We start from the raw sequence: 16,156 nt of genomic DNA on the forward strand, positions 1-16,156 counted from the left end.
TGTGAAACATTTTCTGTGATTTATTTTTTTTTTTACCAAAACAATAACTATTTTATTAATTTATACTTTTAGGTTAGGTGGCGTGTAGAAACCTAATTAGTTCTGTTTTCCTGGGGTCTATAGATAATGTGGCAAAGAGGTCAATTTTTCTTTGCTCCTGTTCAAAATGAGAAAGACAAAATAACATATCGTTCAACTTCAACAAAAAGTTTTTGTCTTTTTAATCACATTTTTTTTTTAACCAGGGATATTTATATTAATGGAGGGAAATTTGTAATCAAACAAACAAAAGAAAATCTGACAAATTTATTCAGTCTATTTTATTTTTTTATTCTGGGTGGTGCACAAAAAGATGAGAAGCATGCTTTAACAAAATAGCAAAACACAATAGCATGAATATCCACATTGCTGCAAAAAAATATTCAGGATTCTTCATTTTCTTCAACGTTTGGCAACAAAGTCACTCAACAAAACTAAATGAGCACATCTTATGATTGTAAAAAAGAATCACTGATGATGATTTATAACCCCAAATATGAAGATTTTGAAGAAAAAAACATGAAAGACAGCATGGAGAAACTGCAATCATTCAAACACACACAGGTTTGACATTTGTAACTCACAACACAATTATTAAACCACTCAATACATGGTTCATAGTAAAAACTGAGTTAATTATTATACCAAGTGGTTTTTTTTTAGAAACCCATACATCTTTGATAAAGAAAAAAACATTAAACAGCACATAAAACATTCCTAACAGTTTAAATCTAAACAAAACTCAGGTGTGTTATAAAAAAATAGGCAACCAATAGAAAACAGATGAGTATTAAATGGATTCCTGAGAAACTAATTCAATATAATACTTGTCAAAATAGAAACAAGAAAAAATATGAGGATACATTTTTTATAAATGAGACAAACCTGATTTATGTAGATATTCATCCAAGCAGTGTGGGATACTCTTTACTCACCATTACACATTACATTGTTTATGTTACACTTGGTCAGAAATGTTGATTGTCTTAGTAAGCAACAGGTTCTCTATGACATTAAAGAGTTTTTTTTTAGTTGGTATTAAAGGTAAACAAAAAAAATTGTCCCAATTTACACACTTTAATTTTATGTTATGGAATCATCCAGATGCAAAACAAAAACAAACATACATCTCGTATACTTCGGTTTTGTGCCATTATTGCATTTGCAAAATGCAACATTGTGGGAAAAGGTGCTAGAGTGCGAAAGCATTCTCCTGAAAAAAAAACTTGAAATGATCTACTTCACCTAAAATTCTTATAACCCCTCTAGTAGAAAAAGAAACAAAGCATCATGTGCTGCTGCACATGAAAAACTGTAAAACGAACCCACATTTAGTTTAAAGAAAGGCAATATTGCACAATTTATCATAATTAAACGTGCTACTGAATTAGATGCACATAGTTAAATTATTTCTAATACTTTTCAGTAGAGTTGCAATAGTGTAGTGCTAATTATCATGTTTTCTCCAACACACTTTCTCACAGAAATGGTAAATTTGCTTCAGGGAAAAAAAAAAAATTCCCTATACGCTGTATCACTTCATGAATTCTCAAATAGCACAAAAAACTTGCCAAAGTTAATATTAGAAAGTCCAGAAAAGTGACCCTCATACATATACTAAAACCTGTTTTACTTCAAATTGAACACTTCTTAGAAATAAAACAATAAAACTGACATCATGTCATTTTCCACCCAGTCAGGGCAAGAAAAGGTATTCCAAACCTTTACTCATTAGCTTATGTAAAAAAAAAATGTTATGACAGTTAGTGTAACAAGGCAAGGGTAACAAATTAAGACAAAAAATATCGGAACCTGCCTTTAAAATATCAAATGTCTAACTTAGCTGCGTAAAATAACACTGGAGCCAAATGTGGTTACTTGTTGAATGTCTACAGGACATAAACAAAAAATAAGAGCAACACTCCTATTACATCTCCTATTAACATATGAAGGGAGCCATCTTTTGCTGACTAAAGAACACCACTTGGTTTAAGGTAGAGCAGAAACCTAAATGTTTCTATCTGTATAAATTAGGTATGGGCCTGTTAGCCGTTTCAAGGTATAGAAAAGTTATCAACAGTTGTGGTTTCATAACCACTAAAATATACAATTATATACCAGTCCCACAGTCTTTTTAATGAAGCCAAAAAAAAATAAATAAAAAATGACCGCATCTTTCTCCAACCGTTGGCCAGTCAGCTGGCTGAAAGTGGGCTCCTATAATTTATTCATGCTTGCAGAAAAAAAATCCAACAATTCAGCTGTTTGGAAATATTAACAGCCACGAAAAACAGAGTCAAGGTCAAGTGCCACCTATCACTCTTACTAATGTTACCCTTTCAAAGCAGGAGGCAAGCTTCAGGCTGGCATAGTGTGTATAGTTTTCCTTAAAATGTTTGTGTTAATACCACGATAATATTTAAACCATAGTATGTTTACATACTGGCCCATGCCTACTATAAACATTTAAAAAATATATTGTATACCACCAAACAACACAACAATGACAAACTCTAATCGTTAAGGCAACTAATCTTACAGGCCATTTCCTCATAAAACAGTTTGGAAAATAATTATTTCTCCTCCTCTTTTCATTAAAGGTAATGTAACATGTTTTGTTAGGAAATGTTTAACCTATATTAACACACAATTTCAAATGCTAAGGATTTCGCATTAGCAAAAAAGTAAACTTCACCTTATTACTCTGCTTTAGTGAGTCTAATGACTGCATAATTTCTTTACATTTTTAATTTCAAAATGGCAACTTTAATCTGCACTAAATAATATCATATGGTTCAATGGAATTAACCAAGGAGAATACACGAATAAGGGGAAAACAATATGTCAACCCCTAATATATCAGGAACTCTAAACACATTTAGCTGAAAACATGTTTAACAGTAAATATCCAGTTTTCTTGTCTTTTGTTCCTCTAAAATAAATCCATCAGTGATTACATAAACACTTTTAAAATCTTTTTAGATAAATTAATAAGTAAAATAGTGTAGACTTTAAATGTTTGGACTGTAAAGTCAAGCTGATGGCTAGTCAACAGTTAAAGCGGATTTCTGTCAGTTTAAAACTCCAATATTAATAATTAATAGTAATTTATAAAAACTATTTGAAATGTTATTTAAAAGGAATTTTTGTTCCCCACCCTTTCTTACTTGGGACCCATTTTGCAAAATGGACCCCTGGCCAGTGTCTAAATGCACCAAATGTGTGTATTATCGCCACTATAACCATCTTCAAAAGATAAGTCCGAAGTCTTTCAATGCATTTCAATGATTCAGATCAGACTCATCTACTTACATTTTCAAAATAAGATATTTTTTCTTTGCAAATGATTAAAAAAGATCAAAACACAACTGCAGCACTTGCCATAAACAACAAAACAACAACCCTTATAAACACCTTTACTAATGCTGATCCATTAAGTAGTGGCATTTATTGGAATAATACCTTTTCCTTTAATTCAAGGATGAGAACACCAATCCATCTTCTCTGCCAACCTGGCTCCAAGTCTGACCACACACTGTAATTTTGCTGCAGCAATGCAACCGAAACTCCCCCAGAGACAACTCTCTGCAGCCGCTTGAATGGAGCACCGTTTACTTCTAATGTGTTGTTTCATTTCACATTTTCAAGATTTGACCAATCAACCCAGCACAGCTGAAGGTTTCTAAGAAACATGCTCCACAATACAGTGCAGAAACACTGATCAATGTTATTATTAGGCTCACATGAGTTTTGGACAAGAGATAAGCTGCTATTCCTTATAGAAAGGTAATTACTTTGAAATGTTGGTGATTTAACTTTGGTTCTTCATATAAACCCCAAACAGTAAATATGTAATTTTAATGAAGTATAAATCTGGGACTATTTTGGAGAGAAACGTAGTGTATGTATGTTCAGTTGGTCAGTATTTTTGTTTTACATTGTCTCCTCTAAACCATAAATATCACAAAATGATATTGTAAACAAAAGATCCCGATCATAATGGCACCAGCCTCAGACGTTTTTCAAAAGAGAAATAAAAGACAAGCAGCAGCTGCGAGAGTCAGCATTTGTCCTGCTAAACTGGCACTGATATTAATACCTAACTTTACTGGCAGTACACTGAAGCAGGAGCACACCCTGTTTCTAAGTGCCTCAGGGACACCATGGGCTTTCATTTTGTATCCTGACCAAAGTGTATGGTATCGTCTGGTTTCCTCACAAACACGTTCATGCTTGTTCTTTGTCGGCTTTCCACAACTGTTCCTTGGCCTCGGTGGGCAGTGTGTTGAAGAGGTCCTCTTCTACCACAAGACCGCTTCTCTTTAGCTGTCTGCACTCTCCTAGCTCCACAGGCAAACACTCCAGACGGTTTCCTCTGAGCTCTAGCTGAGTCAGTGCAGTCAGCTCTCCGAAACGTGATGGCAGAGACTGGAGGCAGTTGTTTCCGAGGTTCAAAGTGCGAAGCTTTTTGCACTGGAACAGCTCATTTGGCAAAGTTTCGATCTTTATTTGAAACAGTTTAGAGAGTTGCATTGGGGGAAAAATAGAAATTAAAATAATTAACCGCAAGTACTAAAGCCTAACAGATGTAACAAACAATATGAAACACAAAGCCTTGCAAAAGTATTACCACTCCTTGAACTTCTTCACTTTTTGTCACATTCCAACCATAAAGCTCAATGTAGTTTACTAGGATCGCATGTAATAGACCAACATAAAATAGGGTATAACTGAAGGACAATTCAATATAATATTTGTAAATAAAATACAATCTGAAGTGTGAGGAGCATATGAGTTTAAGTCACCCTTGAATAAATATTTGTACTGCAATTACAGCTGCAAATTTTAGTGAACGTCTGAACCAGCACTGCACATCTAGACCCAAACATTTTTAGTCCTTCATCTCAACAAAATAGGTCAAGTTCAGTCTGGCTGAGTTACGTAAGTCTGTAAACATCAACTTGTTGGTTTTACCACAGATTCTTCATTGGAATCAGGTCTGGACCACGGAAGAACATACATATTCTGTGATCTAAACCATTCAACTGCAGCTCTGCGTGTGTTTAGGATCGTGAAGCGGCTGAAAGGTGAACCTCCAACCCAGTCTCAAGTCTTCAGCAACTTCCAACAGGTTTTCCTCCAGGATTGTCCTGCATTTAGCTCCATTGAGATCCCCATCATGTCTTGCCAGTTTTCCTGTTCCTGCTAAAGACAAGTCCTCACAGCATGGTACCACCACTGTTATGCGTTAGTGAGGGCAGTGTGTTCAAGATGTGCATAGTTAGTTTTCCACCACACAATGCATTCTGCATGTAGGCTGAAAATTCTGAGCATCTCATTCCTGGCTTGTGGAAAACTGCAAACTGGATCTCTGGTGGCTTTTTCCTTCTTCTTTTGACTTTTCCACAAGGCCAGTTTTGCAGGCTGTGGATCTGCTTTGTTCCTAAGAGATACAGTGGAAGCTTTTTGATAACTGTTCTTCTTGCCCTGCTTTCAGTTTAAATGTATGGCCATGTCTTCGTAGCTTTGTGGTTGTGCCATACTCTTTCCCATTTTCAGGTGATTGATTGAACAGAGCCCTGCTACTGGTTCAAAACATGGGAATTTGTTTTATAATCTAACTTGCTTTGCACTTCTCCTTACTTTATTCGTCACCTGTCTTTGTGTTCGTTTTTCTTCATTAAGCTGCATGTTCCATAATGTTCTCTGAACAAATCTCTCAGGCCTTCACATAACAGCTGTATTTATGCTAAGATGGATTGTATTTAGGAAATAGGTGAATTCTGAAGAAAACTTGTTTCCCAGGATTTTGTTTAGGGGTTTCAGATTAAAATGCACTGAATACCTTTACTGTGATTAGGGTTTGCTTTCTTGGCATTCTCCGCATGAGCTTCATGAGGTGGTCACCTAAAATGGTTTTCCAAAGAGTCTTGAAAGAACTTCCCAGAGGTTCATTGAGAGGCGGCCAAAGGTTAATATTTCAGTCATTACAGCAAAGGGCGGCTACATTAAGGAATCTAAAATATAAAACATATTTAAAGTTCTTTTACAATTTTTCGTTTGCTACATAATTCCATGTGTTCATTCACTGTTTTGATGCCTTCAGAGGATCTATGTACAATGTTAATAGTCATAAACATAAAGAAAACCAGTAAATGAGAAAGTGTGTCTTAAACCTTTGATCAGTAGTGTATGCACAAAACATTTTTCAGATTTTCACTAAAAACCTTTCCTTTCACTTCTCAGCTATGCACTACTTTGTGTTAGTCTATCACATAAAATCCCAAATCAAACACATTTTTGGTTATATGATAAAATGTGGAAAGGTTCAAGGGGTATGTATACTTTTGCGAGGCATTGGCAATAAAAGAAATACTCTTCAAATACTCACCCTGTTGGCTGTCACTGCCATGTACTGTAGATTCTGAAGGTAACCAATGTCTGTTGGAATATATGTCAAGTTGTTGTGGCTCAGGTCCAAGACTCGTAGCTTCCGGCAATAAAACAGCTGGTTGGGGATCTTCTCAATCTTGTTTCTGTTTAGATGCAGCTTTTCAAGGTTGGTCAGAGTGCCAATCTGAATGGGAATGTAGGCAATCTGGTTGTACCAGAGCTTTAAGCACACCAGCCGATGAAGGTGCTGGAAGCTAATTATCTCCTCAATGGTCTTTAGGTTGTTGTCCTTCAGATCAATCTCCTGCAGGTTGTGCAAACTGAAGATTGAGTGGGGTATGCGCTCTAGATCACAGCGAATGAGCTCAAGCTCTGTGAGGTTCACCATCTTCTTCATGCTGTTCAGCACCATTAGCTTGGTGCCTTCGTTATTGATGGAGAGTTTCTGGAGGTGCAAGCCCACATCAGTCACAACTTGAGGTAGCTTGGTGAGATTGCTCTTCAGACGGAGAACTTTGAGCCTCTTGAGCTCGCGGAGCCCATCGATGACAATGTAACGGTTGTTCTCAGCACTCAGATTCCCGGTGAGATGAAGCTCACTAAGGTTCTTTAAACTGTAAATCCATAAAGGAATTTCCTTAATATCGGTGAACTTTATGTGCAGAGACCTCAGGTTCTCACGCAGAAAAGCCAAGGCAGGAGCTTCGATTTTGGCTGGAGTGTGATAGAGCCACATCTCTCGGAGGTTGACCAGCTGGGCAATGATTGGTGGGATGGTAACATCTGGGATGAGCTCCAGTTTGAGAACTTCCAACTCCATCAGATCAAACACTGTATCTGGAATGCCACTCAGCATAAAAAGGTGCAACTCCAACTTCTCCTGGGAGTTCTTGGTTATCCTCTGTTGAAGCTTGTCAAGTGTCCACTCGTTGTTGAGGTTGAGCTGCCTTAGCTTATTTTCACTAACTTCTGAGAGGAACACAGCAAAGCGTTTGGAGTACAGAGGATCATACTGGTCTATCATGTGCAACATAAATGCAAAGTCATTCTTCACGTCCGGTATATCGCTGTAACTGCTCTCCTCCCGGATAGATTCGAAGGAATACTTCTTCAGAGAGCGGCGTAGCATCCAACAGAGTGTGTACATACAGATCAGACCATACACCACAACTAAGCAAATGTAGAAACACGCCAAGATTTTAAACAGTGTAGCAAGTGGATGAGCACAGTTGTACACTTTATAGCCAGTCAGGTTCTCTATATTCACAGAACAGTCCACACTGAATTTAATATCATGCACATAATACCCTGTATAGCAGATTATTAAGATAAACTTGATTACTTTGATGATAGTCTGACGGATGTACAATCTGTATACAATGTCTCCTTCTTCCACATGAATACGGAACTTCTTCACTTTTTCAAACAGGGCCTTTGCCTGTTCTCCTTCTTTCTTGTCCAAAACCCCTGGTTCTGTTCTATCAACAATGCCTTGTTCAAAGCGTGTCTTTGTTCTCTGAATCATTGGGATGCTTGATTCAACATCTTCACTTATCACAGATGCCTTGTGGTCAAATGATCCATTCATCTTCATTGGTTTGGGATCACTTTCTTCAACCACAGTCTCCGACAGTGCCCTGGTTGTCCATGGAGAGTCAAAGCATTTAAGCAAGATGGATACGAAGTGCTCTAGTTTGGAGCTAGTCCGAGGAAATTTAAACCAAAAGTTGCTGCAAGCTAGAAAAATAAGCGTGTGAAGTAATACCAAGTAGGGGAAGTACTTGGCGAACCAGTGTAACCTATTTTCATAGCACACAGCATCAACATAATTATATTGATGACGGTCCAGATCGTACTGGATCCCTTTCGGCTCCAATAAGAAGGATGTGGACAGGGTGGAGCTGAAGTTCCTCTTGCAGGTCTCATTGACGATCCATTTGCATGGAAGGCAGATCATTTTGTCCTGGGTGATCTGAAGCGTGCCACCAAACACTGAAATCATGAGCATAACGATGGAGATGTAGTCGGTGAACACATCCCACCATGGTTTCAGGATGCGGTATGCAGGCTGTGTGTCCACAAAGTACCGGAGCTCAGTGATGGGGATCATGGCTTATCTGTGGCGGAAGACAAAAGAATTCATCACAAAATCATAAATGCTTTACTTGAAAAGACAACAAAACTTGTTTGTAGGAAAACATGTATACCTCCATTTCAGTACTGACTAAACCAAGCTGACAATTCAATACCATAACAATGCCAAAAAGAATCATGCAGTCATAATAAAAAGAAAGCATCCCCTCTTCAGAGTTTAACATACTGTATAAATGGTCTTATAAATGACCTGCTGTTACCCTTTACAAAATTGTGGTTTCTGTCAAAGATTTAACCATTTTACATATATGTGGGCTTTTACTTTGAAGGAAGTTGTTTTAATACTGCTTCCTGAAACATCTGGAAATGAGGCATTTAAAGAGGAAAAAACAAGCAATTTAGGTGCGCTGTTTGAAATGTGTGGTTCAATGCTCATCTTTTGATGAGTATGATTTTCCAGCACTAAGGCCTTTTTACCAAACATTTTTTGGGTGAAAATAGAAAAGTTTAATTGCGTTTCTGCTGTTTTTTTTTTATTGATTTAAACACTAATTAATAATGTGGGGTTTATATGGCAATGAAGGGGACTTGAGAGAATTTATTAATGTTAACCAAAATGTAAAACCATTCATAAAATATGCAAGCTAATTTGTTTTGGATTCCAAACCATTTTGACAAAAAAAAAAAAAAAATAAAGAGTATATTACATTGTAAAGAATTGAGACAGTTTACATGCAAGGAGATTTGTGTTTTCAATATAAATTAAGGCTTTGAAATTAATTCATAGACAAGTAAATATCTTTTTTTTTACATGTGTTCATCAAAAGACATTTTTTTTTTATTTCTTCTTGTGCTGCTTCTTGTTATGCTGACATTTCTATTGACAATTGGTGATAGCGGCCAGTAGTGTTTCTGAGCGGTATTACTGGTCTGATTGCAACAAAAACAAATTTTTCATTAGAAAAATAAACAGATCTGACAATTATTGTCAGTCTAGAGTTAAGCAAAACCTAAGATACAAGTTGCATATCAGCAGATCTTTATTAATGGTTAGTATAAACGAGAGCATTGCACTGAAAAAAATAGAGGAAAAACATAAGCAACATAAAAATACAAGGAAAGCTTTATTATGCACTGAGAATAGCAAACTGACCTGACGTTACCAGTCGTTCTCAAAACATGATAAAAGCTGGAACCCTTTACACATGCTATCAATTTTTACCCTTTGTTTACCTTACAGATTTGGTTGCAAGTGGCAGCAAAATTTTGCAGAGAATCTGGTTCCTTTTCTACATTGATAACCATCTTCAGGTTTCTTGTTCTACAGCTAAACAAATGAGTAATGAATATGTTAACATTAAACCTGAACATTAAAGCTTGCCCGTTGCTATGTTAATGTAAGTGTTAACACTGATGTTGAACACAGATATTCAGCAGATCCATCAATCTGCACATTATGACTGTTTGGTCAATTCTCTCATCATGATTATGAGAGAAGTTAGAGCATACCTCCCATTATGACATGGTGGTACTCCTTTACCTGTTGCAGTTTTATTTCACATCTGATGTTAAAGCACAGTCGAACAACGGCACTGTGAATGCTTGCAGCTGCATCTTTCGTTAGTAACAGCAGGCTTATTTTTTTGGCTCTCAATAAAGATACAGATAACCTTTGATGATGTAAGGAAGATTAGAGATGGCTTGTTATGGAGGACCATCTGCTCATGGGGCAACTAGCTGAATTAGCAGAACCCTCAGCTGAGCATTGCTTAGAGCCGACTGGCAAGAAACAACTTAATCATTGCTTTTTCCTACAAAAGTTTGTTCTTTGGATAACAGGATGGACAGTCTACAGCTGCAAATATGCCCTGAAGTAAGAGACTCCTCTGTATTTGAACATCTCAATAGCAAGGTCCCTGAACGCAGCTGAATGTTTTAGCAGACTGGCAACTAACATCATTAGATACAGAGGAGAAAGTGGTGCATCTGCTGAAAAATCTATATCTTGATGCTGTGGTGTATATCTGAGGTAAAATCAGAGGCTGTAATGGAAATTGTGGAAAGTACCGCCTCTCATGGGCTAGGGGTGTGCAATTAATCAAATTTAGCATTATTTATTTATCTCAAAAAAAAAAAAAAAAAATCACAAAAATCAGTATGATTGTCAACAAAAATTTCAGAAAAATATATATTATTTTGACATTTTACTGTTGTCTACCGACTGATGCGTGCTTTTACCCATTTAAAATGCTGAACCTTTGTCAGCTATGAGGTCTTATTTAGAGCACATTAGGATGATAAAAAAGGAGAAGAGCAGCAACACATCGCCCAGTGGGTTGACAAGACTTTTTCATGCCTTAAAAAAAAGTGTGCATGAAACAACCAAAGCTCCTACGGTACAAAACGGTGAAGGCATGAAATAACCAGCACCCATGGCAACAGCAGCAGGGTTAAGAAGACGTACAGAAAAATGAAGTCCGTTCATTTGTGAGAACAGTCTGAATTGTCTGAAAAGTTGTGAATCAAAGAACATTATGTGCAAGATGTTGTCTGTACCACTCGGCAATATAACAAATCTGTGCAACAACCTGAAACGTAAATGTGAAGAGATCCATTACCAAAGTGTCTGGAGTTTATTGAACATATTTGGTTGTAATTAAAGTACTCGTACTCGGCGTCTTCCGCTTATCCGGGACCGGGTCGCGGGGGTAGCAGACTCAGTAAAGACGCCCGGACGTCCCTCTCCACAGACACCTCCTCCATCTCCTCCGGGGGGAGCCCAAGGTGTTCCCAGGCCAGCCGAGAGACATAGTCCCTCCAGCGTGTCCTGGGCCGTGTCCTGGGCCTCCTCCCGGTGGGACGTGCCCGGAACACCTCCCGTGGAAGGCCTCCAGGAGATGCCCGAGCCACCTCAACTGGCTCCTCTCGATGTGGAGGAGCAGCAGCTCTACTCCGAGCCCCTCCCGGATGGCCAAGCTCCTCACCCTATCTCTAAGGGAGTGCCCGGCCACCCTACGGAAGAAGTTCATTTCAGCCGCTTGTATCCGGGATCTCGTTCTTTCGGTCATGACCCAAAGTTCATGGCCATAGGTGAGGGTAGGAACGTAGACCGACCGGTAAATCGAGAGCTTTGCTTTTCGGCTCAGCTCTCTCTTCACCACAACGGACTGGCACAGTGCCCCAATTACTGCAGCAGCCGCACCGATCTGTCTGTCGATCTCCCGCTCCATTCTTCCCTTTCTCGTGAACAAGACCCCGAGATACTTAAACTCCTCCACTTGAGGCAGGAACTCCCCTCCAACCTGAAGAGGACAAGCCACCCTTTTCCGGTCGAGTACCATGGCCTCGGACTTGGAGGAGCTGATCTTCATCCCAGCCGCTTCACACTCGGCTGCGAACCTCCCCAGTGCATGCTGTAGGTCTTGGCTAGAGGGGGCCAGCAGGACCACGTCATCTGCAAAAAGAAGAGACGAAATCCTCTGGTCCCCAAACCAGACCTCCCCCGGCCCTTGGCTGCACCTAGAAATCCTGTCCATAAAAATTATGAACAGGACCGGTGACAAAGGGCAGCCCTGCCGGAGTCCAACATGAACCGGGAACAAGTCGGACTTAGTGCCGGCAATGCGGACCAAACTCCTGCTCCGCTTGTATAGAGACCGGATGGCCCCTGAATAGTAATTAAAGTAAAAACATGATATTTTAGCAGCTGTAACTTGTTTGCTTTTTTCTTTTTCCATTTATTATTTATAATTGATTTATTTAGTAATTTTTATCATTTGTTTCCGTTTCTGTCAACACATGTACATGACGTTTTAATTGCAATCTCCATTCACACTGCAACAGTAGAAACGTGAAAATGGTGCAATTCCCCTGCCTCTGCACTAGTAGGCAGTATGTTCTTTGAAACACAACAACATGCGCTAACAACTGTATCAAGTGGATGAAGGATCACTGGTTTCTAAGACAAGTCAACCTGTTGCTTAGTCGTGACAGTTGCTGCTCTTTATTTGATCTCCTACATCTAATGGATAAGGCTTCTTTAGCAAAATCATATAGATAATGGAACCACAGTTTCAATTCATTGTATATGTTTGATTAATGTGAAATAAATTGCTTTTTACTTATTGCTGGATATTGCATCAGTTGTGACAAATCCATACTTTTCTTAATCTTCTTTTTCTCATTTGTCAATTGATGCTTCCAACTTTCTTTGTGATCTTTAGCATTTGAGGCACTGCGTCAGGTTTGACTATTCAATGCAATAAGATGTAATTCAATCTGCATGCAAAGTGAGAATTCATGACACTGGCAAATAACAGTCAATGTCAATTTATTTATAAAGCACACACAGCCAACAAATATTGCTTTCCAGTCAGTCCTTTGCAATGATTAATATTGTGCACTCTGCCATTTAAATGGCAATACATTTTGGATATACCGTGCAGCCCTAGTTTACCTTGAAGCACACACCTTCTGACTGATTTAAAGTTAACAGCTTTCTATTGATATATTATTGTAATACAAACATAACAGTGCAAGAAGTACTGCTGCTATTTTACATTGCATGCCATAAGAGAATCTAAAGTCCATAAACTTGTTTTGCAAATTACTTGGATACAGAAAACAAAACAAACAAGGTAATTTGCATGACAATTCAAGTATCTGATGTTAATAAATTGCTTTTATTCCATTTAAAGTTTAAGAGTTAATTTAAGGCACTGCGATGCTAACACTGTACAAAAAAAGACAAGCAAAATGAACAAATGCTGCATGGTACCAGGTAATAATCAGCTGAAATGTTCTGCTAATAACTGCCTTAACCATACCTAGAAGTGATGAAATGAAAATGGAAAGGTCAAAGTATATATTGAGCAAACCTTGCAACACAACCAACATTAATCAATGCAATAATTCACTTTGTAGAGATATTTCTGAATTACCCTAAACAAGCCTTACAATATTTTTTCCAAATTATCCAACCATCTATCATCTTACAGAATCATGTAAACGTTACATCATAACTGATGCTACACATGTGAAATGAACACAACCTAATATAAAGGTTTTAATCCACTGCTAAGCAGGAATAAATCCTTGCTGCACGCAAATTTAATCCGCATGGTAAGCTCAGACATGAAATATGCCCAACTCAAAAGTAGCAAAATGCAGACAAGACATAGATTAAGTGTAAAAATGTCCTAGATGGACATGAAAAATAGAATTACTTACAAATCCAACCTGTAAAGCCCAACAAAGCCATTTATAAAACATCTAGAATGCTTCACAGCTACTCTCCTTTGCCTCTGTTGACCATGAAAGCCTATTCAAGCCTTTCACATCAACCTCTTGCCTTGTGTGACTGCGCCACACCCAACATACAAGCTAAAGAAGGCCCACTTCTAAAGATATTTCGTTTTGGCCTGTTTAACCCAAACAACTCAAGCGCCAGAGGAGCTACCTTGCTCCCCTCCTCTCTATTCTTAGCCATTTCCGTTAATAATACCCAGAGTATTGTCTGTGGGGGCCTTGAGAAGCCCCTCCCACGACCTTCAGAAGGAGATCCTGTTTACCTTGCGGATGCTTCTGTCTCCAACCAGTGTCTTTCTGGAATACTCCGTAATCACCCTTAGCCCTTCCACCGCCCCCATAACACACAGTCAAATAAAAAGAATAGGGAGCTGGCATTCATCACTGCTTGTACTTTGTCAGGAAACTGTAAAGTTGAGGAGCCGAGACGCCTAGTGTGATATTTTGCCAAAAAAGCAAGCACACCCTGAGTTCTGTGAATTTCTACTCACCTAACAGCATGTCCAATGGAGCAACCTGGTTGGATGGATAGTTAAAGCAGCGCCAGGTCCACCGAGATAATACAACTCTGGCAGGTTTGGAGTTGTTATCTTTGCTCTAGCCCCTGATGATGTCCCCAGCGGACCAGCCACTCTGTCAGTAGCCAACAATCGTCATGGACCATTTCCTTTATCATTGTCATGCCAGTTTAATGGCAAATCTGAATAAAAGACATTTAGGAAATGAGCATATGGTTCCTACTATTTTCCAGCTTAAATGATTACAACATGGCTCCAAAGAACTAATAAAGAAAGTTATGCAGGCATAAATGATACTTTGAAAAGAGAAACTTAACAGGTCATTATTTTAAAGTTACGAGCCAGTTGTCTTTAAACTCAATCTAACTCACAAGCTGTTAAGTTTTTCTACTTAGCTATTTTGCTTAAAATCCATATATGTTCAAAACAATTTCCCCCTCATCCTACGCTCTGGTGACATCACTTGTGGCAAATAATCAGAGTTCTTTATAGGATGTAGGTTTGTATAGGTTTACATGTTTTAATCAAATTCCTCCTTCAGTGATATTTAATTGTATTCTGTACGGTTTGAGCAAATTGTTTAATCCATGCATTGTATGCGAGAACACTGCATGGATTTCAGAAGAAAATGGTCAAAATAAAACACATGGGCACTGTTTGTGAAGTGGACAAGAGCAGACATGAATGACAGATATAAATATATGGCAATATTATATTATCATCTTTCCAAACAACATGAGAGGAAAGAAAAATGAGAGAAATATGATCTGACTCAGCAGTCAGAGAATATGTTTGGATAAGCTGGCAAATCGCTTACATTTACAAATTTTACAAGTGTACACAAACTAATCAGATGAAAATCTTACAACAGTAATTTCAACAGATGTGTACCAGGAAAATAATTCAGTCTGATTGGCATTGTCACGTCTGCTTTAGCTTCTCCATCTACAGCAGTGTCCTTCATGGCTTGGGGTTAGAGGTCATCGGAGTCAAACTTACATGAACCTGTTGTCACTTGAATGCAACTCGAATCTATAGTAATATATGCCCTTTGTGCTACTAATACCAGCTGGGTCAGCTCAACTCTTGTGATGTCTTCCACCCAAATATTTAATTTTCGTCTTTAGTGAGAATTTTTAAAACTTGGAAGACCCACACCCAGTTACTGAGCTGTGTGGTTATCTTCAGTATGCATTTGGTAGTGAAAAGAAATACGCCAGTGGATTTTATCTTCAACTTTTTACGGGCCATCTTGCCATGGAGAAAAACAGATTCATCAACAACAACGGCATCACAAATTACTTTGCTATTCCTCTAAGTAGTTGACCTAGTTATTTACAAAAAGTTGGAGGCAAGTGACTTTCTTTGTGGAAATATTTTATGAAATCAAGCGTCATTAAAATATCACCAGTATCTGATAAAATACACTATCTCGTAAGCAAGTAATTTACTTTTAACAACGAGCAAAGAGAAGTTTTTTTTTTTTTTTTTTGCTATTAAAACACATTAGCAAGCAAAGCTATCCAGCCACAAGCGCATAAGCTAACTTAGCTACATGCTAACAGCTGCTTCTCTTTCTGCAATCGGAAGTTTGCATTCATACAACCAATATAATTTATAAGAAGGGTGGACTTTTTATCCTAGCGTCAAACAGCTGGGATCTGCAACTTACTTCGAATGGCGTGCAGCATTCAAGCCGAACGTTAATTTTTAACGCTATTTATTGCTGGAATGTTGTTTGCGAATGCTAGCTATCGTCCAAGGCATCTTTGCAACTTTCTTCGCCAAACCGAGCGGTGGCGCTG

General features: G+C 38.2%; 1 protein-coding gene across 3 annotated transcripts; it reads right to left on the bottom strand.

Moving 5' to 3' along the window:
• Nucleotides 1-305: 305 nt before the first annotated feature.
• On the bottom strand, nucleotides 306-16,156 carry LOC124877519 (volume-regulated anion channel subunit LRRC8A). 3 transcript variants are annotated; one of them, XM_047380768.1, is made up of 4 exons: nucleotides 16,024-16,156; nucleotides 14,325-14,533; nucleotides 6,431-8,549; nucleotides 306-4,542 (listed from the first exon to the last, which is right to left on the bottom strand). In XM_047380768.1, exons 3-4 carry the CDS (start codon nucleotides 8,540-8,542, stop codon nucleotides 4,267-4,269), a joined length of 2,388 nt encoding a protein of 795 aa, XP_047236724.1. In that variant the 5' UTR covers nucleotides 8,543-8,549; nucleotides 14,325-14,533; nucleotides 16,024-16,156; the 3' UTR covers nucleotides 306-4,266. The 3 variants fall into 3 exon arrangements, with proteins under 3 accessions (XP_047236724.1, XP_047236723.1, XP_047236725.1); XM_047380767.1 differs by lacking the exon at nucleotides 14,325-14,533 and having other exon boundaries at nucleotides 16,024-16,134; XM_047380769.1 differs by lacking the exons at nucleotides 14,325-14,533; nucleotides 16,024-16,156 and adding an exon at nucleotides 13,756-13,923.

This window comes from Girardinichthys multiradiatus, chromosome 12, assembly GCF_021462225.1.
Source record: "Girardinichthys multiradiatus isolate DD_20200921_A chromosome 12, DD_fGirMul_XY1, whole genome shotgun sequence".
Classification (NCBI taxonomy): Eukaryota; Metazoa; Chordata; class Actinopteri; order Cyprinodontiformes; family Goodeidae; genus Girardinichthys; species Girardinichthys multiradiatus.

What these genes read in the sequence shown, in the direction of transcription:
- LOC124877519 (XM_047380768.1), bottom strand. Translation starts at nt 8,542, where the DNA reads ATGATCCCCATCACTGAGCTCCGGTACTTTGTGGACACACAGCCTGCA. An exon ending in TGGCAGTGACAGCCAACAGG is followed by an intron (nt 4,543 to 6,430) that starts GTGAGTATTTGA and finishes TTTCAAATAAAG; the next exon opens with ATCGAAACTTTGCCAAATGA.